This window comes from Lipomyces chichibuensis, assembly GCF_038497645.1.
Source record: "Lipomyces chichibuensis strain CBS 12929 unplaced genomic scaffold V1513scaffold_37, whole genome shotgun sequence".
In the NCBI taxonomy this organism is placed as follows: domain Eukaryota; kingdom Fungi; phylum Ascomycota; class Lipomycetes; order Lipomycetales; family Lipomycetaceae; genus Lipomyces; species Lipomyces chichibuensis.
The window spans coordinates 122,259-145,021 of record NW_027117489.1 but is presented as its reverse complement, the minus strand read 5'-3'; the positions used below and the strand labels follow the sequence as shown (position 1 = coordinate 145,021).

Genomic DNA, 22,763 nt, shown 5'->3' with positions numbered 1-22,763 from the left:
ATAAATAAATAAATAAATAAATAAATAAATAAATAAATAAATAAATAAATAAATAAATAAATAAATAAATAAATAAATAAATAAATAAATAAATAAATAAATAAATAAATAAATAAATAAATAAATAAATAAATAAATAGCGTGCGGGCAAGACAAGACGCCTACCAGTAAGGTAAGCGGCGATGATTATATAGGACACAGCTAAATATATGCGCTTAGCATTCGCATACTATCATTTTTACTAGAATAGAAACTTAAAATGGTCATAAACTTTTGTTGTACATAGCTAAATCGTTCCTCCATGACATGTCTTATAAGAAATTCAAAATGAAAACAGTGTTCCGACGAAAAATAACTACTCCAGATCACGGACAAAACAAGTACCCAATAAATCACGAAAATGCTTCGCGTGAATCCCAAACAGAATACAAGAGGGCAGCGACAGAGCAACATCGACATCATGCAAAACCTTGCTTCATGCCTCCAAAGTCGAATCGTAATTTATTGGGAAAAAACACGAATTTCAAAATTTGTGTGAATTTCAAAAATTCTTCCCAAAATAAGTGACGAGAATACATTATTTTCTCTTCTTGAGTCTTTCTCCTCGATGGCCCCTCAATAGTCGCTGTTTCTCCCAAGATTTGAGACTGAATCCCCAAAGGCATCGCTTCGAGCCTCCAGGCAACGCCTTTCGTGGTGCAGAATCGGTAGCAATCTTACGGAAAGAGCTGGAAAAACTGAGATTATGTCTAACCGCACTCTTCCACCTCTTTGTTGCTTTGATACTTGCTTCCATTTTGAAGCACGGAAACCGCTGGCTAATAAATTGATAAATTTCTTCGATGCTAAGAACGTTATTAGTCGACGGCGAGCTCAAAAGTGCGAGAGCAATCATGTGCGTGAACGGACGGGGGGGTCGACGTTCGCCATAAAACGGCATCTGCATGATACTATCGAACGGAACGTCTTCGCACGAGCGGTATGAGGCTCCGTTGTGAACTTGCAAGCTGAAATAATCATTGCCATTTACCTCAGAGTCATGCGCAGGTGCAGCTTTCGGACGATCCTTGTGAATTGAGCTGGATCGGGCATTCCTGGTTTTGTTACTGCGGACCAGCTTCTGGTTGGCCGCTCTCTTGGCAGACAGAGGAGGATTACAGATCGTAGGCAATATGACAGCCTCTATAGGCGAGGCTGAGAATAAGCTTCGCCTGACGTAAGGAATATCAGTCTTGCCATTCCTTTCACGTGCAGGGGTGGTTGTATTGCTACTATCGCTCACAAGATAGTCACTGTCAGAATCACTGTCCTCGTCACTGCCTAAGTGTTGGTGGTATTTCTCACCGTCGTGCTCGTCAACGTCTTCGTCAGCATCACCACTAGCCGAAGGGGTTTTGTAGTCGCTACCGACGTCCAGGGATCTATGCAGCTGATCATCGCCATTGGAGCATGTGCCAGGAAATGTGTATTCAATATCGTCGCTCTCATCTGAGGAGGATTCTGAAGAGGAGTAGTACCGGGTGCGGAATTCGGGTGAAAAGAGATCACGGAGTCTAACGCCGTCGACATTCGGGACCGGAGAAGAACATGCAGGCTTAGAGGTGGTCAGGAACCACGGAAATCCAGGAGAGAGGGGCCGAAAGTCAATTGGCGACGAGATCGACGAGGAAAAGATTGTCGTGGCAGGTGTGAGGGGAGGGGTGGGCTCAATGATGTCATCAGTGGTAGGATTCACGAGGCTGCTAATTGCGCGATAGCCAACATATGGCATCCTTTCGTTGTCCATAAACAGGCCTGGCACAGCGGCTCCAGGCAGTAGATAGGTGGAGGAAGGAATGCCATCATCAGCAACGGCGTCAAATGCAAAGACCCGATCGGCGAACGAGTAGTCGTCGAATGCTCCAGAGCTAGTACTGCGATTACAGTTAGACACCGACAGAAGTTAAAAAAGCCACGGATAGACTACTCACTTGGAATTCTCATCTGCATGGCACATGGCAGACAAGGATCGACGGAAGAAAGGATAGTCGACAACGGTGTCGGAGTCTAGAAGCAAGGGCAGACCAATCATTATTGCTGACGAGTAGATGAGTAGTAGACGTTGACAGTGAGAGCAACAGCAGCAGCAGAAACGCGGTAGTAGGAGAAGAGGACAGAAGGGGGCAGATGGGGATATTTAAAATACGACGAGGAGCACAGAATCCAGAAATAGATGAGAATAAGTAAGAGATTTTTTTTTTTTCGTCTGCGGGGATCTTCGCTGCCGGCAAACCTCAGAGTGTCGCGACGCATCGCGACGCATCGCGTTCAGAGCGCGAGTGATTTGTTTAGTTGAGATTAGATGTCTGTGCGCGCCCTAACCCCACGCCGCACAACGTAAACTCTCCTGCTCATGTTTAGTTTTTGTCTATAAACGGCCGACGCACGATCACCAACGAGAGTAGACTGGAAGCAGCAACATGAGCACGGCAACAAGCGTGTACGACGCCAAGCGAGAGTTTGTCGATTCGCAGGCCCGTATTTTTGCTGTTCCGTTGCGTCCGTCCGTACGTTGGATGCGGCAACATCCGAACGCAGCTCAGTCGCCCGCCATCGAGCGCGTCCTACGCCAGCGTAAGTTCGAGTAGTTCCAATATCGTAGGATCTGATGCTAACAGATTATTAAAAATTGGTAGTGCACATTCTCCAGCGGAAACATGTACGGAAAGTGTACTCATCGCAGGCACTGCAACACGTCGCGCTGCAGATCGACGGCTTTCATCGGAACCGCAATACAACGGCTATCGCGCCGCTTGTCGTCGTGGCGGCAGTGAGCGAGCAGCAAGCTGTCCTGCGAGGTGAAACCGAACTGTCCGAACCCGAGTACGAACAGGTTGTTATTATTGGTGTGAGAACGTAACTGACGAAGTGTGACAAAAGGTTTATACAAGCACTGCCAGAGTTTTGGCCCGAAGCAGCCACAGAAGACAGCGCCCTTACGGAAAAGTATGTCCATTTTCTTATTGATCTGTTCGTTGCCATTTGGAATAGTGCGGCTAACTGTTCCTTACTCGGTGCAGATACAGTGTCCTACGAGACCAGATCTTCGCTCTCTCTTCTGCCCTTACTTCTGCACGCCGTCGACGGGCTCATGCCGCCGAACTCCACTCACTTGTCAGTCTCTTCCGCAATCCCGCACAAACCGTCCAGCCAAATCTCGTTGCAAGAGACGGCAGTATCGAGCAAGAGCTCACGCGTATGCGCGTCTTGCTTGCGCGCCTCGCGACTCGTCTTACAACAACCACTAAACAACAATCTGCGTGACGACGTCCCACTTTGGCTGACGCTCTTGTTACACCAAAGCGTCGCCTACTAGCATCACTCTATAGGGACTCTGTTGTACGATTCGCTACTCTTCAGTCCAGCCCACTCTTTCTAATTATGTAATGATGCTGTTATAGAAATGGAAGATGTATATTTCTGCGTAATGTACTCTATATTTGGAACATCTCGTCGCTCGACAAACGCGGTATTGCATTCTTCTCTGGGTATATGTTGTCTGTGACCTGTCTACTATATTACATATGAAGAAGACATGTACTACACAATAATACACACACACACTCTACCAGAATTCGTAAGAATCATTAACTGCATCCTTGACCACTCTCCGGCTCCTGATCTTTCCAAATCAAAATAGTGTCACTCTTATCATATCAATGTCAATCGTGATAGTCGGGTCTGCTACGTCTCCATCGTCTGCATGCCACCAACTCACAGCTTCGACTCGTTGGATGCGTGAAACTTCCGAAATCTTTGCACGTCATCTTTACTGAAGGGTGGTATGATTAAAGTCATCCATGATCTGAACCGAACCACAACGTCGACTCCATGACTTACAGAGTGAGATGTGGGAAAAGATATAGAACAGAGGGACAGGCAAGTTCAAGAGCATGTATAGGCGGAAGACGAGGTCGAGATCGCCAGATCAGTCGGTCCCGGCGATATTTGCGCGCGCTTATCGACGCTGCCTAGTGGCAAGCATACAAACAGGTCTTCTTGGCGGACCTAATTGAGCTTGGCAGTAAAGGAACCGATGATGACTCACGACGATGATATCCTAGAAAAACTGGCGATCGATGTCAGCGAAATCCCAGACGGAGAGAGCAAGTACATTGCAGTCAGTCGTATGGGAGTACATTTAACTTGTGTAGAGGTCAAGTTGAAGAAGTACGTCATGAGAGGCATCCGCCATTGCCAGGAAGACCAGCACAAGTTGTTGTGTCACATATATGACTTCCTGTAGCACCAAATCGAAAATCACCATCCACTGACTGACCAACTACAATGTCGCATGCAAATAAGTAATTTAAAGCAGTCCAATTCTTGTCAGCATGTTTATCTTTCATAATAAACATAAAGCCCCTTTGTCGGGAAAAATTCTCTAATTTGTACGGGCATAATAGATAATGTTGTTGACTGTGAGTGTGTTTACGCGTGTGTTGAGGTAGTTGATTTTACGTGTGTCTAAAGAATAACTCGTTATTGTTGAGTGAACTGAAACCCTGCGGCCGAAATCATAAAAGAGGGTATTCTGGGTAGGCGGAGGAGTTGAAATTTACTTCGGTACGGTGGGTAATAACGACTCTCTGAAAAGTTTCAATTATATTTTGACCTTGACCCTTTTCTAAATCGATGGTGTCTATTTGAATCTGTGGATTATTTTGGCACTGTTGACTCTAATGTAGAATACATTATAAACATCTATGTGACAGGCTCTATATCCCTATTATTATTGACGTTAAGAATCTATATCCATGACCAGTTAACAGCTTTCTGATGACTAAAGTGTTGAGCATCTCGTCCTTGCGAATCAACGTCAACCCCTACGCATGTAAAATTACATAACTGCCCCCGAATCTTGTTATATGCTTGCGTAGCGTGCACTTCACATAGATACCGTCCTTGCATTTCGTAGTACTCGTCTTCCAGCAGCACTCTGCACTCCCAGCAGCGGAAACATGTCATGTGAACTCGCTTCTGACCATGGCTCTCTGCCGCCATCTCCTCCGTAATTCTTTTGCCATCTTCCTCATCGGTCGCGTCTTCCAGCTCAAGGCACTCGCCTTCCACACCTTCGCCACAAACCGCGCAGATGCTCCCGTTCTGTAGATGATAATCTCTCGCACAATACGGCATACTTTCCAGCACATAAAACTCTCCAGTCGGAAATGGTGATCTGCATGCCGTACATTTGAAACAATTACGATGCCACTTCCCTGGAACTCTCCCATCTACTGAGCTTATGCTTTTGCCCAGTATTGGCAGACCGCAGCCATGGCACTTCGCCTTATCGCTTATCTTGGCCTCCGATAACTTGGCCAATGATCCCAGTGAAGTTTGTAATGTAGATGATTCTTCCAAATGCGTATGTAGAAACTCCACAAGTGATCCAACTCCTCGCGCCGGATGATCGTGCAAACGAGTTGCCGTAAATTCTGCCTGTAATTGTGACAGTATGCGTAGCTTTGCTGGCGACTGCTCCAATGGCGGCGCATCTTCATCCACACTCGTCGTATTACTTTCATTGCCTGCAGAGTGCAGCGACGACGGGGAGGACGACGACGGGCTCGTTCTACTCGTACTAGATGCGCCACCAATCCACAACCTATCGGTTCCATCTATGGGATTGTTGGTCTCTGAACAGTAATCTGTCTGAAGGGGCTTAAGAGCTGTCGATGGCGCCTTTGGTGCTGGACGTTTCGGTACCAGATCGGCACGTTGCGGGGAAAGCTGCTGTTGTATCTGGGGCAATATATCAGATGTTGCCTTGTTGCCACTACTGTCCTTGCGCAATTTTGCATATTTACTATCTTTCCTAGGTGGCATAGTATGGCCCGCGGATTGTCCGTGTGGCTGTTGGAGATGCATTTGTTGTGTTGATGGATAGTAATCAAAGCCTGCGAGTCGATATACGTTCGGCATCACCCCGCCTTTGGCAGTTGGAAATGGAGGAAATGCATAATCGAGGTTTTTCCCAATGCCTCCCGGCGATAAGGGTGGTATGTAATCTGCAGTCAACGGAGTAGCCACTAGTATTGAACTTAGCGCCGTGGATGCTGTAGTAGGAGTCTCTGGAGAGGTAGCTGGTCTGTAATATGAATCTATACCCCTGTTAACCAAGCGTTCTCTCAAGTACATGCTAAATTGACATACTTGCAGCACTGGAATCGATCTTTAAATGAGGCACTGCCGGCTTTTTCTTCAGTTTGCGCATAATTCCGCCACTGTTCCGGAGATGTGTTCTCTGTCCAGCCGGCTGCTCTTCCTGATAGCGGCCAGGCTTCGGGATTCTATCATACTGAGCACCTTCCTCTCTACCAGACGAATAGGACGACGGCGAAGCAACTGATATCGTCGAGATGTGGGGTCTGTCTACCTCATTCCCAGCTGAGGAGAGAGGCGAGAAGCGGGTCACTTTGTTCAGCGGGAAGTGCATGAATACAGAAGCCACGGCGAATTCTGCTGCCGGCGAACTTCAGTACAATTATCTTTGCAATTATTAGCCATACCAGAACAAAGTCGACTTAAAATCGAAACATGGCAATCCAAGACACATACATACAATATTCAATCAAACAACTGGAATTACGGGTCTAAAATTGGAAAATGCAATGGTCAGACGACCGATAGCTTCTGTGATGTAGACAAGTCGACCCCTTGGATCCGAGAAAACCAAACCCAAGCCCACTGACGCGTCGTATCCCTTGACGCCGAGTCGGTCACAAAATAAACAGAACGTGTACCGAACGCGAAATCGACAAATACCCGCGTAAGTCTGTGTGCTTTTGCGGGTTTTCAGGCAAAATATTTGCCTACTGTTTGAGCAAGTAGAAATTTGTCGATGTGGCTGCTATGAGTATGCCGAATTGATTGGCTCGCGTTATATCCGACGATATTAGAATGTAATCTTGATGCCACGCTCGAAGTGAATACTGATATTTATGATGATGTCTTGTTATGGAGTCATAAAAAAGAGCTGGCGAGGCAGAAATTAGGAAGTGTAGTAAGAGTAAACACTGCGTGTAAATAATGGGAATCGATTCAACTGAGTGCCTGCAGCCAGCAGGGTTCGAGGAATCTCGACGTTAATCGAAGGAGAATGGCTATTTTGGAGGATAGATCATAGCTCCATAATCGAGATATTCAGGGACACGTATGATACATGCTCGTCATTTGGAGACGACAAGCACCAAGTCACGACTCACGAGAGGGGAGAGCTGGAAGGGGAAGCTAATTAGTAAGCACTCAAATGTGACTGAAAGTAGATACGCGTCAAGATAAAGTTTGGCTCTGGCCGCCGCGGATGCAACTTGCCGGCTTCCCGGTTGATAGGCTTAACATTGGTTGTGCATTTTCGTAGCTGTCGCATCCAGGCAATCGGTTGGCCCTGATTAATATGTTATAGGAGATTTATAGGCATTTCTGACCATTTCTCTTTCTGATGAGCGTAGGCACACCTTGGTATACGTCGCTCAATAATTTTACCATTTTCCTCTTTCATTTCGTCGTATGTTCGAGGTGAGCGTAAATAACTCTAGCAGGGAACGCGTCGCGCTTGAGGTAACTTTGGTTCTTCCCCACAAATAGTGTAATATCGTCAACGACCAGTTTCCCCGGCGGCGACATATGCCTACTATCCCAATGATCTACTCATCGTCAGGATCTTTGAGTTACTACATTTTCAACCTAATGGGAACTTTATTGCAAATCTATGGGGACCCTAGCGAACGACACTTGCATATACCAAGTAAAGTAGGCCTACAGTCATTCTCGAGGATGGCGTTCAAAAGGCACCGCTGTACGGGCAAGCCATGTTCTTTAATGCCACATACAAGACGCAAATAATTTCCGGTTTCTCCCGTGATGTGACCCCTACAATCGTACTAGTCCCAAAGAGAAATGGTTGGCCTATACGGTATGGCCCTCCTTAAGTGGCAAATGCGTATGATATATGGAAGCCAAAATCTAAAAATATATAGGACATAGAGACACCGCAACCGAAAGCGCATAGTCCGTTCTGTTGATATACAGTACAAAATATATTGCTTATAGCATTCAAGCGCTGACATTGCTTGGCTTACATAACTTTTTGTTCTCAGTTAGATTATTCATGTAACTAAATAATCTAAATGAACTGAGCCGCAGGGTGGATCTGGAATGCATATCGCAAAAAAACTGGTTGTGGGCCGGTACAAACTCAAACCTAACCACTAGACTGATTCGGAGCCCAGGATAGGATGAACTATATAGTTGAAGGTGTCAATTCCTGACTGTTCAATAAATGAAAGAGCGTTTATTTGTTGATGACCACGAGTTTGCTTTTGGAGCCGTCAGCTTGTTCTTGACCATCATTGAGGGTTTTTGTGTCCATCTATCCTATGCCGCATCGCATTTTATTGTTGAGCAGCCAGATATTACTGCCTCGTGCCTTCGACGATTAGTTGCTGTGCATGCTCTCAGTTGGCTTTTACGATCGAGAGACTCTAGTCCCTAGGGCTCCCGCAGCATCGAGGGCCGAAAAAAACAATAGCCACTCTGTGCCTGCATACCTGCACGAAAGCATACCTGACCGTAGGAAGATAAAAGTCTTCATAATGAGCTGATAAGAGGTTGGCTGACAGCGTTCCGTTTGCTCGCAAAAATGCTGGGTGCAGCCATCCCGAAGCCACTTTCGAAGGCAGGGGCGGGATTTTCTTGTGGCGGTGCACAGTTGCTGATAACACTTGTATAGGCCCACACCGAGGCACAGCCACTTCCCATTTTGAGCCCCTGCCTCGGCCTGGTCATAGCCGCCAGAACTGTCGCAATATTAAGACCACTTCGCACGCTGTTGTGGCCCTATATCCAACGCCACCTCTACGATTGCGGCACACATGCACCAGCAACGAAATATATCTTATCTCGGAAACAGACTTTCACGAGAGTTTTCTACCCTTCCCTTTTGGCGTTACGTGTCAACCAGCTCAATCCGCGTCCCGGCTCCAGCCTGAAACTTATAAACCCAGACCCACCTGCACATTCCTGTCTTCTTTCTTCTCCATTTCCAATCCCCTTCTCCTAGTCTCCTACAGGTTTCTTCGACCCCTCAGGTCAATTGTCCATTCGCAACTTTTTATCGTTTGCTGGAAAGGTCAATCTTCCTTCCAGCTTCTTGTCGCGTTCACAACGTTTTCGAACTTACTTGGTTCGGCACACCACCCCTATCAATCCTCTCGCTCGGCTGCTCACTCGGGTGGGAGTTACCGGAACATTCATTAAATTATCATCAGCTGCTAAATTCCCAAACTCATAATGTCTCCTCACGCTCTAGACGAAGTCGCTTCTTCTTCAACAGCGATTCCTGAAATCCTCTCTGGCTACACATCCGTCAAGGTCTTCTCGGATAACGCCAAGGTAGAGGATGGCTTCATCATCTCTGACTACGCATATGAAAACGCAATTGTCAAGCGTGTTCCTGGTGGAAAGTATGAAGTCACACCCACCAAAGTTAACTATCAGTTCAAACTCGACATGAAAGTTCCAAAAACTGGGTGAGTTGTAAATTAGTCGAATTTTTCGCAATTGCATTGACTAATCTTCTGTAGTCTCATGATGGTTGGTCTCGGCGGTAATAACGGTTCCACATTGACTGCTACTATTCTCGCGAACCGTTACGGTATCAATTTTCGCACTAAGCAGGGCGTCCAAAAGCCTAATTACTATGGTTCCGTGACTCAGGCTTCAACTCTCAAGCTCGGTGTCGACGAGGATGGCAATGATGTCTACGCTCCTTTCAACGAGATTCTTCCCATGTTGCATCCTAACGACATCGTAATTGGTGGTTGGGACATCAATTCAGCAAACCTTGCCGACGCTATGGCTCGTTCCAAAGTTCTTGACTACGACCTTCAACGTCAGGTTGCCAAGTATATGGCTCAGATCAAGCCTTTGCCGTCTATCTACTACCCGGACTTCATTGCCGCGAACCAGTCTGACCGTGCTGACAATTTGATTGACGGCGACTCCAAGTGGGACCATGTTCAGCGCATCCGTCAAGATATTCAAGACTTCAAGGACAAGAACGAACTTGAGAAGGTTATCGTCATCTGGACCGCTAACACCGAGCGTTACGCCGAGATCATTCCCGGCGTGAACGACACTGCGGAGAATCTTATCAACTCGATCAAGGCTTCGCATGATGAGGTTGCTCCATCGACCATCTTCGCTGTCGCGTGTATCCTTGATGGAGTCCCTTTTATCAACGGCTCTCCTCAGAACACGTTTGTTCCTGGCTGTATCGAACTTGCGGAGAAGAATAAATCATTCATCGGTGGCGATGACTTCAAGTCTGGCCAGACGAAAATTAAGTCGGTTCTCGCTCAGTTTCTCGTCGATGCTGGTATCCGCCCACTTTCGATCGCGTCCTACAACCATCTTGGTAACAATGACGGATTTAACTTGTCAGCTCCCAAGCAGTTCCGCTCTAAGGAGATCTCGAAGAAGTCTGTTGTTGATGACATGATCGCATCTAACCATATTCTTTACAATGAGGAGAAGGGCAATACTATCGATCATTGCATCGTCATCAAGTACGTACCCGCAGTCGGTGACTCCAAGGTCGCAATGGATGAGTATTACTCTGAGCTCATGATGGGTGGTCACAACACGATTTCGATTCACAACGTGTGTGAAGACTCTCTCCTTGCGTCTCCTTTGATTATTGATTTGGCTGTCATTGCGGAATTCTTTTCTCGAGTTACTTATAAGAAGACTGAGTCCGAGGATGATTTCGAGAAGTTCTACCCTGTCTTGTCGGTTCTTTCGTATTGGCTCAAGGCTCCCCTTGCTCGCCCTGGTTGCGAGCCTGTTAACGGCCTTAACAAGCAGCGTACTGCGCTTGAGAACTTACTTCGTGCGTTCGTGGGTCTTGGTCCTCAGAATGAGTTGAAGCTCGAGGAGCGACTTTGGTAGATTGCGTGTTACATTTACATTCTCGTTAAGGAAATTTATTAGTAGATGTGCTGTATTCTTTGATGTGGTAGAAGTACTTCACTTCATTGTTTCTAAGATATGGTTGGTACACGAAATTGTGTCTTCACTTATGTGCATGCTTATATGTATAATGTGATTGTGAGATTTCTCGAGAAGTAAAGTGGTAAATATCAGAAAAAAATTAAAAATTAATAAATTTTTTTCCTTCGGGACTACTTGGGGCTCGACTACGCCTATCTTAGTCATCGTATGTCTACGGAAGATGATGGTCAAAATGCACGTATGTTACTCGCTTGTAATGGTCACAATAATTTCTTAGTAAATTGTCGTCGCTTATTGCAAAATAACAAACCAACGGTCTAAATTTGTCTTTTCCATGTGTCCCATCGGCTGGTTCAACTCCATTGTTTTTGTAATCTGTATGTTAATCTGTATGTCCAATTAAATTGTGTCCTTAGGTTGCTTTCGGCATTTCACAGATGTACTTAACGATGTATGTCGCTTAAGCCGTTCGCCGCAAGAAATGACCAGCGCTGCCCGACCAAATCGGAACACTTCTATCCTTGACAACAGGTTTATGTTAATCGAACCATCCAGGTATTTCCCAGTATATATTCGTTAATAACTAAAAAACCGCCTCTAATCTTCAAATGCACGTCCCTGGGTAACCCTTGGACCGCAACACGAGACAGCCCCGGGCGGGGGAAGATTGGAAGGTGCTTGGCTGACGACGAAATTTCAGCGAAATTTACTTGCCATTTTGCGGTTGTAATAACCCGCAAAGGCTCGGAGTTCGTCCTGAATATCAGATCAATAATTGAGCGTATTCTGTGTAAATTTGGATAAGCTCAGTAAGTTGGTGTCGAACCGGGAGCCTTATAGTGAAATGCCAATAGCTCTATACAAACAGTGACAAGTATAGCGAAACATCTTCTTAAGCCCTAGAGGATGCGATATATGTGGCATGCGGACCTGTAAATGACAATATAAATGAATGTTAGTACAGCCGTCTGACTGAGGAGGAATAGTGTTCCTAATCGCCGAATGGATACAAACCTTGGTCAATCTGCTTGCAAGGGCAGCTAGTTATCATTATGGTGGTATCTCGTCAGGATTTCCTAACACTGCCATCTCATATCGATAGGCTGAGGGAACCGTCACGCGTGGACAATTGCAGATAAAGTACTTTTGCTTTTTCTTTTTCTTTTTCTTTTCTTTTCCTTTTTTTTTTTTTTAAGCGAACGTTGCTCTCTGGTTTCGACCTCAATCCTGCAGCTACTGCCGATTAGCATACCGTGCAGATGAATTTACAAATCTGCATAAAAAGCACATTTTTCTTAAGACAAGCAACGGAGTTATAGTATAAGCTCAAGCTTAGTTTCGAGCGGCAAAGTATTAATGGGAGGGAATCAAGAGCCTCGCAGCACTTTTGACGTAAATCTGTTTTCGTTCTGAGAAATTTGAAGAATGCGGGCATTGTGAGACCTATATTTACAATTATTATGGTATTATGCCAAAGCATTGTGCAAAACTTGTCACCCATTTGTCCGCCGCCCTCTATGAATAATACTTCAAGTGCTTGATCTTCTGTGCCTTTGTTGACTTGGGAGTCCTTGCCATGACCGCAAACATAATGGAAGTCGCAATACATAGCCCAAACCACGTGGCAATGTATTGAGCATGATTGTTCCTCAAATCAATCTTCGGTAATCTGCCGATGGGAATGCCTGCATTCGCAAGGACCTCCCAAGAAACAAAGACATCTGAGTCGAGGTATTGAGTAGCAAGCTCCTCAATAATTACGGGCTGTGCACCTGTCATTGCTGCAAAAGCAGGAACATCAACGAAGTAGAACAAGCCACGGTTGGGCTCATTTTCAGGCGTAAAATAATTTCTTTTCGCAGGGAGCTTAATGAGGCCCTCAACAAACACCTCGTCAGTTGGCTATAGCAATGTCAAAATTAATTTTCTTTCCAGTTCGTAAAATATTTAGAAGCCCTACTCACCAAAGCCTTTGATCGTCGTTTGCGTTGGTTGGCCATGTCTTTCCTTACCCAGCCACGATTAACTAGAATTGTACTGCCGCCTTCACGTTCGAAAGGCGTTATACAAACATATCCTGATTCACCTTCGTATACTCGAGGGCCAACCAAAATTTCTTCATCATGTCGGAACTTTCCTTTGGCGAGAACTCGGCGATACTGAAGGTTGGCTGCTGCTCCGGGGCTATTGCCACACACGAATTAGCTATAAGAGTACAGATAGGTCGCAATAAAACCTCATACTTCACTTGCGGAGGCAGTACCAACGGCGGAAGAATAAGTCGATTCTCATATTCGGCAATCAGACCTGTTTTCCACTTCAAACGCTTGATCTGCCACATTCCAAGACCAAATGAAACAATTGGCATCAGAACTGCCAATTACACAGGTTAGATACAGAATATCCTCTGACAGTAACTTGCTATGTACTCACACATTAAAGATAGAACTACAACACGTCGCCCTTGCCATCTAGCTTTGGTAGGCTTTACTGTCTCCCAATCAATGTCGGATATATGGACGAAACGTCTGCAACATATTTGCACCACTTTGCGACAATACGGTGTGGCATGCCGACGGTATGGTGTGGACAGTTGTCTTGCGAATATCTGAGAGCGTAACGCTAGAATTGGCACCCTCCTAAGCTCACCTAGGCGTTTGCCATGAAATCCAGGAGACAAAGGTCCGCAATATTGCGAAGTCAATGAAGGTGGCAATTGTAGGCGCATATGGACTTTATACTGGAACATTAAGTGCGCATCTCGCAGACTCTGAGATGAGCTGCCTAACGGCCTCATCCTTTTTGCAGAAGCCCTCAGCATGTTTGGTTCGGAAAGTTCCTCTGCCCTGGAGAATAGCATGCGGCTTCCACGTCGCCGGCGAAGTATCAAACTTTGACTCGCTCGATGACGCTCTAGCCTAGCTCCTTTAGTAGTGCACGTTTAACACCTGATACGCACAGCGTTTGGACAGATACATCATAACCGCATTGATTGTCATTATCAGGTCCTCACGTCGATGACGACAGGTTGAATATACCCCACCAGTAGATCTGGATCAAGTAAGGCAACTTTGAGAGACTTCATTCTCCTCACAAGTGCCACAAACTCGATACAGCACGTTAACTGATCCGATCGATCTGGTCAGTCATTGTAAAGTCGAACGCTCGCGGAGTATTTCAGTTACAGTCGCCTATTTAATGCACGCGATGTCGTCGGATTCCATATTCGAGACTTCTGTTGAAACTGCTGTGGGACGATCAGTCCAACAAAGAATTCCTTTGGCCGTTTTCATATCAGGTAATTACTATTAAGTCGATGGCTGATCCTGGCTCATGAAGCTGATTCAATTCCTTTACTTAGACGACAGCACGGAGTCGCAGACGTGGATGTCCGATTTGCTAGGAACTGAAGAAGTATGCATACAACACTTTCTGCATGACTATTCTAGCTACCATAAGGTTGTATTGTATAACTGACAGTCTGTAGATAGAGAGAACAATCAGGCAATATTCAGTCCCATTGAGATTAGTCAATGGATCAACCGAAGCCGGATATTTCGCACAAATTTTCCCCATTGTGAGTGTTCCGTCGCTATATATTGTCAGGTATGTTTATTTAAGGCCGTATAAGATGTGCGGATTGCGTTAACAAATAAGTAGCAATGGTGTAATGGTGGATTATATTGCCGGATCAATTGATTCCAGCAGTTTCACAGAACGAATACAGAAGGCACTGATCCCTACTTCTACTCTGTCAGCAGACATGTCCAGTTCGCAGTCAACATTTCCAGCTACCAGTAGATCAGATGCGGACTCTGTCGCTCCGGAACTAAATCTAGTGTCCGATTTCGAGGGTTCCAGTTCTGTCGCAACGCAGCCAGTGGGAGTCAATCCCGACATTGAGTCTCCTTCAACGGCCAGTACAGTTAGGTATGTTGTGGTGATACTGCTTAAGTTCTAATAAGCCTAGCTAATATTGTTGAAGACTCTCAGCTGAAGAACAGTTAAAAGAACGGAAAGCACATATCGAAAACAAACTTAAAGCTGATAAAGAAAAGAAAAAACAGACTTTGCCAATTAAGCACATTGAATCTGGGCCAACAGCAAACAAGTATCAAGAGCAGCTACGGCGTAAGAGACTACAGGAAACTGAAGAAAGGCAACGCATTTTGAAGTTACTACAGGACGATCGCGAAGAACGCAAGTCGCGAAGTCACCGTGATGATTCTACGACTGCTTCAAGACCGTCATTGTCTACTTCACCGGATCCCGAGAGCCGTGCTCACAAACGAGCACCTTCCGCTGATACTGACCATCACAACGTCTCCGCATTGGCAATAAGATTGTTCGATGGATCGTCTATGAAGAATCGATTTCCGCTCAATGCAACGTTAGGTGACGTGCGCCAGTGGATTGATGCGAACCGTACGGATGGGGATGCTCCTTACTCGATTTTGAGTCAGTTCCCACATAAAGTTTTCTCCGCTTCAGATGAAATTGAGACTCTTGTGACTTTACAGCTCCATCCATCGGCTACTTTGATCCTTAAACCCGTTAGCAATTATTCTTCCGCGTATACTCCTAAAACTTCTATTGGACATGTTCAAAGTGGGCTGCAGAGTGGTATAACGTGGGCATGGGGTGCACTGGGTACCTTCCTTGGCCTGGGTTATGCGGAGCCGGCTGGCAACGATGAGGACTATTACATGAATCCAAACCGCGACTCAGGTGGTGTCAATTCAGACACTTCAGATAGATCCCGAACACGAACCATGCAGGATCTACCTGACGCTGACAGCGAGCGTCGCACTTATAATGGTAATCAGTTAAATTTGGAGGATGACATCTAGTGAGTTTAGCTTATTGTGGACTGGTTATTGTGTTACCGTCGAATGTTAAAATCGTTTGTGTCTTGTGCATTTACTTGTGCTTTATTTGCTTACCCTCTATCATGGCGTTGTCATGGTTCACGGATTTTCGCTTGCTTAGGTAATTGGTCTTGGATAGTTAATTGTTATTTTAATTTGTTATCGATTGGTAGTACAACCACAGGTAAATCAACCGAATGATTTGCAAGTATCCAATGCCACACAGTAACTCCGCGACACCTTTGCTGATTACGATTATTCACGTCAATCACATCACGCAGTTGTAGCAGCATTCTCGATTTCGGTAATATTCCATTCCAGGGCCTCCTTTGCTATTATACAGTGCCGAACTTCGTGTGCCAAACTTCTGATAACCGAATCACTATAGGAGGATTAGTGGTAACTTCATAGTAATCTTTGAGTGTAACCTCACCTAGCGATCTGTATCCAGGCACAATAGTCCTCCACCACGATCTTAGAATACACATAATATACATCATGAAATGCAAAAAGATGATTCACAACCAGGAGTGCCTTCAGCACTGCACGTTTTCCTCCACGTAACAGACAGTAGACGTCGTCCCAACACTTTTGCGACAGCTCCCAATTTCTATACAATGGATATGCAAGCGATCGACGTGTGCATGCGATCATCACCTGCAAAACAGAAGTAAAGGATGAGTCTAGACAGGATATATTGGGGGCCAACTTGCCAATAGTCCAGGCCGATTCAGAGGTGTGATCATCAAGTGTTGTACGTACGTCGTAACAATATCCAAAAAGTAGCGGTATTAGCCCAAGATAGACTGATTTCAGACTGATCATCGAATCGATGATATACGTCCGCCGAGGTAGATCCATCATTCGTTTCTTTTCAAGTTCGGTAAATTCTATCTTGGCCATTGCGTCGGTTGCTCTGTCTTGTAAAGACTGCGATATCGATCGAAGAATGTGAGGCTTAAAATCTATCAACTGCGGAATATCTTCGTTTTCTAGCCAATCAGACAAATAATAGTCCGGATCAAATTTTCCATTCTCTTTCTCAATACGCTCCTTCGATCTGGATTCGATTGTGCTACCTTCTGGATCATCCAGGTCGTTGATATCATTACCCATTTCAGCTGTCTGCCTCAAAAATCCGCTGTACTGCAGATTGAAGCCATACTTTGCTGATAGCAGTGTTTGTTCCTCGACTGAAGGTAATTCCTGAGTAATCTGCCAATCAAAATTTTCAGCGTCTTCCAATTCCGAGAGATAATTTCTCTGTACATCTGTGAGGCCCTCTTCCATGTCCTGGCCATCGGGATCATGATCTAAGCCTAGCTCCTCAATCAAAACCTTTTTCTTCACTTCGGATGTCGACGAACCGCCAGCGGTATCATTCTGAACTTTTTCGCCAACTCGGGCAAGGAGCTTTGTCATTAAATCAAGATCAGAGAATTCTTCTCCCGGGTTTTCTTTGGGGAATTTGACGGCCAGCGATTTAGTCCCGAGATCAAACGATGCGCTGGCTCTATCATCATCAACTAAGTTTCCAGAAAAATGAAGTCTGGCTTGCCGCATTAGAATATTTGGTCTCAGCTAGCATTAAATATAATATCACTCCCCGTACCGTAAATAGTAAGGCGGCAACGAAAACATGAAGATATCGCCATCTGCTCGCAACTCCACATTTTGTGCCTAAAGTATGTACGCATCAGTTTCGCCTAAATTTCTATCATGCTTTCAGCAAACTCAATGAAGTTATGCACCTTGATATGTGTCACTTTAATTTCAATATATACAAAGTCTGCATCTTGTTTGACGGAGAACAGAGGTGTGATCATGGCTGCAGCGCTGTTATAGTCACTGATTGAGTTGTTGCCAGATATAATTAGTGCGGCGTTGGGCATCACCAATGCTTGAGAAGCCAATTTAATTGGTGAACCTGCGGCATCACCTTCTGCACTCTGAATATAGATTTCTCTGAATTATCTGAATTACATCTTATGAGTTTTTGCCAATCAAAGAGTACCTACAATTTGCACAGAAAATGATTGCCGAGTATGTGTCGAAGTTGTCCAAGATCATGGGCGCCAGTGTCAAAAAGAGTACGGTAGTGTATATACCAACTATACAGGTACTTGCTAACTGTCCTACCAGGTATCTCTCCGGACTTAAAAAAAATTAACGAATTCACGATGATTCAATTTAAAGGTCCTGAAGTATTAAATGAATGTATAACTCGATCCGACAAAGAAATCGGCGGATACAGTACTGTCAACCTTGATTGGGATCCGAAAGAGCGAGCTGCGCATTTCCACGGGAACTTGTCGCTTGACCTTCCTCCATCGCGACCAGAAGTCCAAAGATCTGGATATGCAATGTTCCGAACTCGTGACCCCCCAAAGAACTTTTTGGATGAAGAGACATACTGGGATTGGCAGACATTGTCTCACGTGGCGCTGAGGGTTAAGGGCGATCGGAGAAAGTATTTTGTTAATATCCAGTCCAAAACGGCGCTGCCGACGGAGATTCATCAGCACAGACTATTTTTGTATAATCCAGGCGAGTGGGAGGTAGCAGTTGTATGTATTTCGTAGATTTCGTTCTATACAAGACAATGGCACTGACCAGAACCATAGATACCTATTAACCAATTCTTACTGACACATTGGGGCCGTGTTGAGAGTTTGCAAGAGATTGAAAAAGACAAGGTGCGGACAGTCGGAATTGGACTACTCGACCGGCGCTATGGTCCATTCAGTCTGTACGTCGATTGGATAAAAGCTATCAGCGATGACGAAGCAGAGCGTTATATTGCCGAAGGACGGGCAAAGGCGGCGAAAAGTACTAATCCAGAACTACTACTGGAGAAGCGAGTAGCAGAAACCAGGAAAAAAGAAATGGAATTGTAATGTCGTAATTTGAAATATATGTATATTATGCAGCATTTGTGCTCAACAAGGTAAAATTGGTATTATATTAAGGTGCTAGTGCTACATAACGCGGGTTACGATGTTTATCTAAGCGCTCCACTTCTGGCCAGTAAGTTGCTCATATGCCTCAATGTACTTGGCGGCGGTCTTCTCCGCGATATCGTCCGGCATTTCAACATCCTCCTTGTAAGCAAGGTCATTCGATGTGAGCCAGTTCCTCAGGAATTGCTTGTCATAGCTATCCTGACTTTTGCCGACCTCGTAAGTGTCAGCCCTCCAGAATCGCGACGAATCTAGTATCGCAATCGGTCAGGCTATCATATTAAATCCGAGAATTTTACATACCTGGAGTAAGAACCTCATCGACCAAGACTACATTTTCACTCTCGTCAATGCCAAATTCAAATTTCGTATCGGCTATTAAAATGCCTTTTGTCTCCGCATAGTCTTTTGCCTTGCTGTAGAGCTTAAGAGCTAACTCCTCGACCTTTTTAGCATTCTCTTCACCAATTATCTTAGCAGCTACAAACGAGTTAATGACTTCTCATATTGTGGTGATCGGACTGGACTCACCTTCTGACGGATGAATATTCTCATCTGCAAGATGAATACGTCAGTAACACAACTGTGCCAACACTCAGATGCCAATTCAGACGCACCATGTTCTCCAAGTTCAGCCTTAGTGCTAGGAGTGTAGATCGGAATGTCGAATGGCTCACTTTCTTTCATACCCTCCCGAACCTTGATTCCATGGACGGTGCCATTTGTCTTGTACTCTTTCCATGCGGAGCCAGTTAGATATCCACGTACAATGGCCTCAATGGGTAAAATTTTGTATTTTCGTACTAGCATACTACGGCCCTCGAGCTGATCCTTGTACTTTAGCGCTTGCTTCTGAAGCGTGGAGATATCAGTAGAGATGAAGTGATTGGGGCAAACGTCCGACAGAATTGAGAACCAAAATTTTGAAATCTGGGTTAAGAGCTTGCCCTTATCCTTGACACCCTATACGATGATATATGAACATTTCAACTCAAGATAGCTAGAAATCTAGGATATTCATACATTTTTCATGATGACATCATACGCCGAGATTCGATCGGTAGCAACGAAGAGGAGGGTCGAATCATCAACGGAATATATATCACGAACTTTGCCCTTGGCAATGAGAGGTAGCGAACCTTCCAGGTCAGTGCTAGTTATAGTCATTTATCCTGAATAGAGTGATATTGATGGCCGTTGACTCTCTCAATTGTTTGAATTATATAAAATTTGTCTCATCAAACGGATGACTCCGATAGGGCACGAAACTCTATTCGATGAACTCCGCTAATGCGCCGCATCATCCGCGCCGCCCTAAGAAGTTGTAACTACTTCCACTGAATCTATACATTCGCAAAAAAATTCAATAAATTGTGAAGCAAATTGAAAGGAGAGTGCGATATGTGTATTAGCGGGATTTACTGTTAGATGTCATGCAATCATCTTGTGCCAATAGTATACGAGAGTATGGTGCCGAGATCGATGTTTGGCTGCGGAAACTATTATACCATCAAGGGCAGTAAAGTGAGCATGCAGTTTTATTTACAGACTTGAATGTGGCTATTATTGGACTAATGCAACTTGGTGCTAAATTCAGCAGACTTCTCGGCCCATAGTATGCGTTAATCGTTGCGAATATACACATTCAACTTACTAATACACCGCAGACGCTCTGAATATGTGGTCTAACTGTTGCAATATTTCCAGATCGCACACGCAAACACACATGCGGACACTCATGTTGACAGGTGCGAGAGTGACGCGACGCGTCAAAACGCGACACGCTTGGCCAACGCCATTCTCGGGGTCGCACAAACCAAGCGTCGTGTGCCTCTGTGTCTCTACTTGAGTCTTCTGCGATCTTCTTGCTCTGTCGTTTGTCGCTTTCTCTGCTATTCATCTCTTCTCGTTCTTTTCTCGTTCTCTATCCTCCATCTTGCTCCACCCAGTCCCGTTCTTGTACTTCTAGTGTCTTGATCTTTTTGCTTACTCTTTTGTGCTGTTGGATCGCTTTCTGGCTCTGGAGTAGTATTATTGGTCGTTCAATATATATACACCATCGCTACGATTACCAAGCGCGCCCAAATGATGTCCGATCCTATCGATTACCACTCAAGTGGTTACGATCTCGATGCTGAGAGGAACTTCGCGGCAATCAAGACTCGTATGGGCCGTAACACGGCTCCTAAGCAGCAATTCAATTTATCGTCGCCTCAGCGTGGTAGTCTTTCTGAACCTTCTTCGCCATGTCTCCTTCCACAGAGCCAATTGAATTCTGAACCTCCTTCGCCTTTGTTGGTTGCAGCCGTCCGAGAAAATGAAACCAGCGATATGGCAAATAATGTGACCGATTCTTCCGATGGCAGTCGGGGTACCAGGCCTGTTACGCATGATGACACTGATCAAGGCAGATGCTTTGGTTCTGATGATACTCGATCCGATTTTTCTTCTAGTGCGATTCAATATTCATACACTGCGTTGTCCACGCCGGTCTCTCGAAAGAGCATGGCATCGGGAACCACGTCGACTCCTGCGTCAACCCCATTTCGATCAGTTGAACGACCTAAGACGCTAGCAGTATTAAAAACTCAGGTGATAGAGACTGACAGATTAGAAAATCCAATATTCTCGTTGGATCTTGAGGCATCGCCGATGTCTCTGGACGATCAGTCGCACTTTGGAGACTTTAACGCGTCTGATAATGCTAGCGGCGGATGCTGGACGCCTAATCCAAAGAGTGATGACGCAGAATCCATTCGCTCAGACTCAACGCTGTCCCCAAAAGCAGTTCTTGGTCTTTCTGCTGCTGCAGAAGGTGATGTTCATATGACGTACGTCGATGCGATAGACAGATCTCACCCGTCAGCCTGTCTTTTTGTTGCAAGGTAAGCCAAGGAAGTTATCTGACGATATACTCTCAGTAGTGCTAATTTGCATCGAGCCTCTCGTCTGCGCATACATTGGAGAGCCTTAGGATTGCGGTCATGAACGTGTTTGCTAAGGTACTGATGAATATTTGTTTTGGTGCGGCTAGTATTCCATCTCATGCTTATATAGTGGAATCCTCTTGACGTCACCGCCCATCGCGATAGTTCTGATCGCCCTTACGCGTTCGTTCAATTGAGATCATACGAAGATGCCCGTGATGCCTTGAGAGAATGTCGTGGCTCCCTGATTTTTGACCGTCCGATAAGATGCGAGCATGCGCGTGTGAATCGTGCGTTATTTTTGGCGTCGGCATCAAGGCATTTGCTTCGTCGTGTAAGTGACATATGGAATGGATCCACTCTATTATCCAGAAATTGCAGACTGACACAGTAGCGCAGGATGCTGAGAATATATTTAAGAAATTTGGACAATTGGAATTTCTTATTAGTGCTACGATACAATACGGGAGGGGCAATGTGAGAGGCTGGTGTGCTAAGTTCGAATATCGTGAAGATGCAATTGAGGCCTATTTCGTAAGATTAAACTACGATGGACTGCTTGAAACTGAACATTGACAACGTTTTGCTAGAATCTAAAGCCAAATGAGGACTGCATTATTTTTTACGTCCAGAATCCGGATCCGAGAATACCCACATCAATGGACAACCCCAGTATTTTCATTCGAAATCTTGATGCCAAAAGAGTCACTACGGAATCATTACAGAGCCGTTTCGCCACTTATGGACGAATCATCGATATAGAGCTCCTCAACAGATCATCGTCCGATTCTCCTGCTGGTATTATGCACTGAGGTTCGCTGGTACTTACATTGACTTACAGAATATATAGAAACTGTGTGCGCATTGATTAAGTTTACGACGATGGAGGAAGCACGAAATGCGATTATTCAAGAGGTATGTATGAACTGTGTCTAAATCGTCATTGGGAATTG

General features: G+C 45.1%; 10 protein-coding genes across 10 annotated transcripts; 5 read left to right on the top strand and 5 right to left on the bottom strand.

Moving 5' to 3' along the window:
- Positions 1-439: 439 nt before the first annotated feature.
- Positions 440-2,208, bottom strand: V1513DRAFT_450994 (uncharacterized protein). Its single transcript, XM_066898890.1, has one exon. It carries the CDS (start codon positions 1,784-1,786, stop codon positions 578-580), a length of 1,209 nt encoding a protein of 402 aa, XP_066751714.1. The 5' UTR covers positions 1,787-2,208; the 3' UTR covers positions 440-577.
- A 58-nt stretch (positions 2,209-2,266) lies between these two features.
- Positions 2,267-3,613, top strand: V1513DRAFT_450990 (kinetochore Sim4 complex subunit Fta4). Its single transcript, XM_066898889.1, has 4 exons — positions 2,267-2,613; positions 2,676-2,862; positions 2,920-2,985; positions 3,060-3,613. Exons 1-4 carry the CDS (start codon positions 2,460-2,462, stop codon positions 3,301-3,303), a joined length of 651 nt encoding a protein of 216 aa, XP_066751713.1. The 5' UTR covers positions 2,267-2,459; the 3' UTR covers positions 3,304-3,613.
- A 1,175-nt stretch (positions 3,614-4,788) lies between these two features.
- Positions 4,789-6,478, bottom strand: V1513DRAFT_383804 (uncharacterized protein; the record flags this gene model as incomplete). Its single annotated transcript, XM_066895152.1, has 2 exons — positions 4,789-6,143; positions 6,196-6,478. The coding sequence occupies 2 exons, from the start codon at positions 6,476-6,478 to the stop codon at positions 4,789-4,791; spliced, it is 1,638 nt and encodes a 545-aa protein (XP_066751712.1).
- Positions 6,479-9,081: 2,603 nt separating this feature from the next.
- Positions 9,082-11,031, top strand: V1513DRAFT_206338 (uncharacterized protein). The gene is made up of 2 exons (XM_066894351.1): positions 9,082-9,572; positions 9,627-11,031. Exons 1-2 carry the CDS (start codon positions 9,334-9,336, stop codon positions 10,990-10,992), a joined length of 1,605 nt encoding a protein of 534 aa, XP_066751711.1. The 5' UTR covers positions 9,082-9,333; the 3' UTR covers positions 10,993-11,031.
- A 1,539-nt stretch (positions 11,032-12,570) lies between these two features.
- V1513DRAFT_383728 (SURF1 family-domain-containing protein) lies at positions 12,571-13,876 on the bottom strand (the record flags this gene model as incomplete). Its single annotated transcript, XM_066895149.1, has 4 exons — positions 12,571-12,957; positions 13,020-13,239; positions 13,299-13,428; positions 13,489-13,876. The coding sequence occupies 4 exons, from the start codon at positions 13,874-13,876 to the stop codon at positions 12,571-12,573; spliced, it is 1,125 nt and encodes a 374-aa protein (XP_066751710.1).
- A 90-nt stretch (positions 13,877-13,966) lies between these two features.
- On the top strand, positions 13,967-16,174 carry V1513DRAFT_480867 (uncharacterized protein). Its single transcript, XM_066900342.1, has 5 exons — positions 13,967-14,353; positions 14,417-14,469; positions 14,543-14,661; positions 14,716-14,985; positions 15,041-16,174. The coding sequence occupies exons 1-5, from the start codon at positions 14,254-14,256 to the stop codon at positions 15,903-15,905; spliced, it is 1,407 nt and encodes a 468-aa protein (XP_066751709.1). The 5' UTR covers positions 13,967-14,253; the 3' UTR covers positions 15,906-16,174.
- On the bottom strand, positions 16,055-17,846 carry V1513DRAFT_450973 (SHQ1 protein-domain-containing protein). Its single transcript, XM_066898888.1, has 3 exons — positions 17,675-17,846; positions 17,536-17,603; positions 16,055-17,472 (listed from the first exon to the last, which is right to left on the bottom strand). The coding sequence occupies exons 1-3, from the start codon at positions 17,813-17,815 to the stop codon at positions 16,353-16,355; spliced, it is 1,329 nt and encodes a 442-aa protein (XP_066751708.1). The 5' UTR covers positions 17,816-17,846; the 3' UTR covers positions 16,055-16,352.
- Positions 17,689-18,932, top strand: V1513DRAFT_466223 (complex I intermediate-associated protein 30-domain-containing protein). Its single transcript, XM_066900068.1, has 3 exons — positions 17,689-18,013; positions 18,066-18,490; positions 18,548-18,932. Exons 1-3 carry the CDS (start codon positions 17,956-17,958, stop codon positions 18,818-18,820), a joined length of 756 nt encoding a protein of 251 aa, XP_066751707.1. The 5' UTR covers positions 17,689-17,955; the 3' UTR covers positions 18,821-18,932.
- On the bottom strand, positions 18,838-20,118 carry V1513DRAFT_486614 (uncharacterized protein). Its single transcript, XM_066900503.1, has 5 exons — positions 19,907-20,118; positions 19,501-19,846; positions 19,415-19,438; positions 19,187-19,363; positions 18,838-19,134 (listed from the first exon to the last, which is right to left on the bottom strand). Exons 1-5 carry the CDS (start codon positions 20,048-20,050, stop codon positions 18,929-18,931), a joined length of 897 nt encoding a protein of 298 aa, XP_066751706.1. The 5' UTR covers positions 20,051-20,118; the 3' UTR covers positions 18,838-18,928.
- Positions 20,119-20,350: 232 nt separating this feature from the next.
- V1513DRAFT_460212 (uncharacterized protein) lies at positions 20,351-22,622 on the top strand (the record flags this gene model as incomplete). The annotated part of the gene is made up of 7 exons (XM_066899817.1): positions 20,351-20,407; positions 20,591-20,831; positions 20,913-21,768; positions 21,825-21,885; positions 21,941-22,144; positions 22,210-22,344; positions 22,401-22,622. 7 exons carry the CDS (start codon positions 20,351-20,353, stop codon positions 22,620-22,622), a joined length of 1,776 nt encoding a protein of 591 aa, XP_066751705.1.
- Between the last annotated feature and the right edge of the window lie 141 nt (positions 22,623-22,763).

Excerpts from the sequence above, each read along its gene's own strand:
- V1513DRAFT_480867 (XM_066900342.1), top strand. The coding sequence starts at position 14,254 with ATGCACGCGATGTCGTCGGATTCCATATTCGAGACTTCTGTTGAAACT. Across the intron at positions 14,354-14,416 it reads TTTGGCCGTTTTCATATCAG|ACGACAGCACGGAGTCGCAG; the intron begins GTAATTACTATT and ends TCCTTTACTTAG. Across the intron at positions 14,662-14,715 it reads CCGTCGCTATATATTGTCAG|CAATGGTGTAATGGTGGATT; the intron begins GTATGTTTATTT and ends ACAAATAAGTAG.
- V1513DRAFT_450973 (XM_066898888.1), bottom strand. The coding sequence starts at position 17,815 with ATGCCCAACGCCGCACTAATTATATCTGGCAACAACTCAATCAGTGAC. Across the intron at positions 17,604-17,674 it reads TTAAAGTGACACATATCAAG|GCACAAAATGTGGAGTTGCG; the intron begins GTGCATAACTTC and ends TACATACTTTAG. Across the intron at positions 17,473-17,535 it reads TTGCCGCCTTACTATTTACG|ACTTCATTTTTCTGGAAACT; the intron begins GTACGGGGAGTG and ends GCGGCAAGCCAG.
- V1513DRAFT_450994 (XM_066898890.1), bottom strand. The coding sequence starts at position 1,786 with ATGGACAACGAAAGGATGCCATATGTTGGCTATCGCGCAATTAGCAGC.
- V1513DRAFT_450990 (XM_066898889.1), top strand. The coding sequence starts at position 2,460 with ATGAGCACGGCAACAAGCGTGTACGACGCCAAGCGAGAGTTTGTCGAT. Across the intron at positions 2,614-2,675 it reads CGAGCGCGTCCTACGCCAGC|TGCACATTCTCCAGCGGAAA; the intron begins GTAAGTTCGAGT and ends AAAAATTGGTAG. Across the intron at positions 2,986-3,059 it reads GACAGCGCCCTTACGGAAAA|ATACAGTGTCCTACGAGACC; the intron begins GTATGTCCATTT and ends TACTCGGTGCAG.
- V1513DRAFT_486614 (XM_066900503.1), bottom strand. The coding sequence starts at position 20,050 with ATGACTATAACTAGCACTGACCTGGAAGGTTCGCTACCTCTCATTGCC. Across the intron at positions 19,439-19,500 it reads GGCTGAACTTGGAGAACATG|ATGAGAATATTCATCCGTCA; the intron begins GTGCGTCTGAAT and ends TTCATCTTGCAG. Across the intron at positions 19,364-19,414 it reads GAATATTCATCCGTCAGAAG|CTGCTAAGATAATTGGTGAA; the intron begins GTGAGTCCAGTC and ends ACTCGTTTGTAG.
- V1513DRAFT_206338 (XM_066894351.1), top strand. The coding sequence starts at position 9,334 with ATGTCTCCTCACGCTCTAGACGAAGTCGCTTCTTCTTCAACAGCGATT. Across the intron at positions 9,573-9,626 it reads ATGAAAGTTCCAAAAACTGG|TCTCATGATGGTTGGTCTCG; the intron begins GTGAGTTGTAAA and ends AATCTTCTGTAG.
- V1513DRAFT_466223 (XM_066900068.1), top strand. The coding sequence starts at position 17,956 with ATGATTGCCGAGTATGTGTCGAAGTTGTCCAAGATCATGGGCGCCAGT. Across the intron at positions 18,014-18,065 it reads GGGCGCCAGTGTCAAAAAGA|GTATCTCTCCGGACTTAAAA; the intron begins GTACGGTAGTGT and ends CTGTCCTACCAG. Across the intron at positions 18,491-18,547 it reads GCGAGTGGGAGGTAGCAGTT|ATACCTATTAACCAATTCTT; the intron begins GTATGTATTTCG and ends CCAGAACCATAG.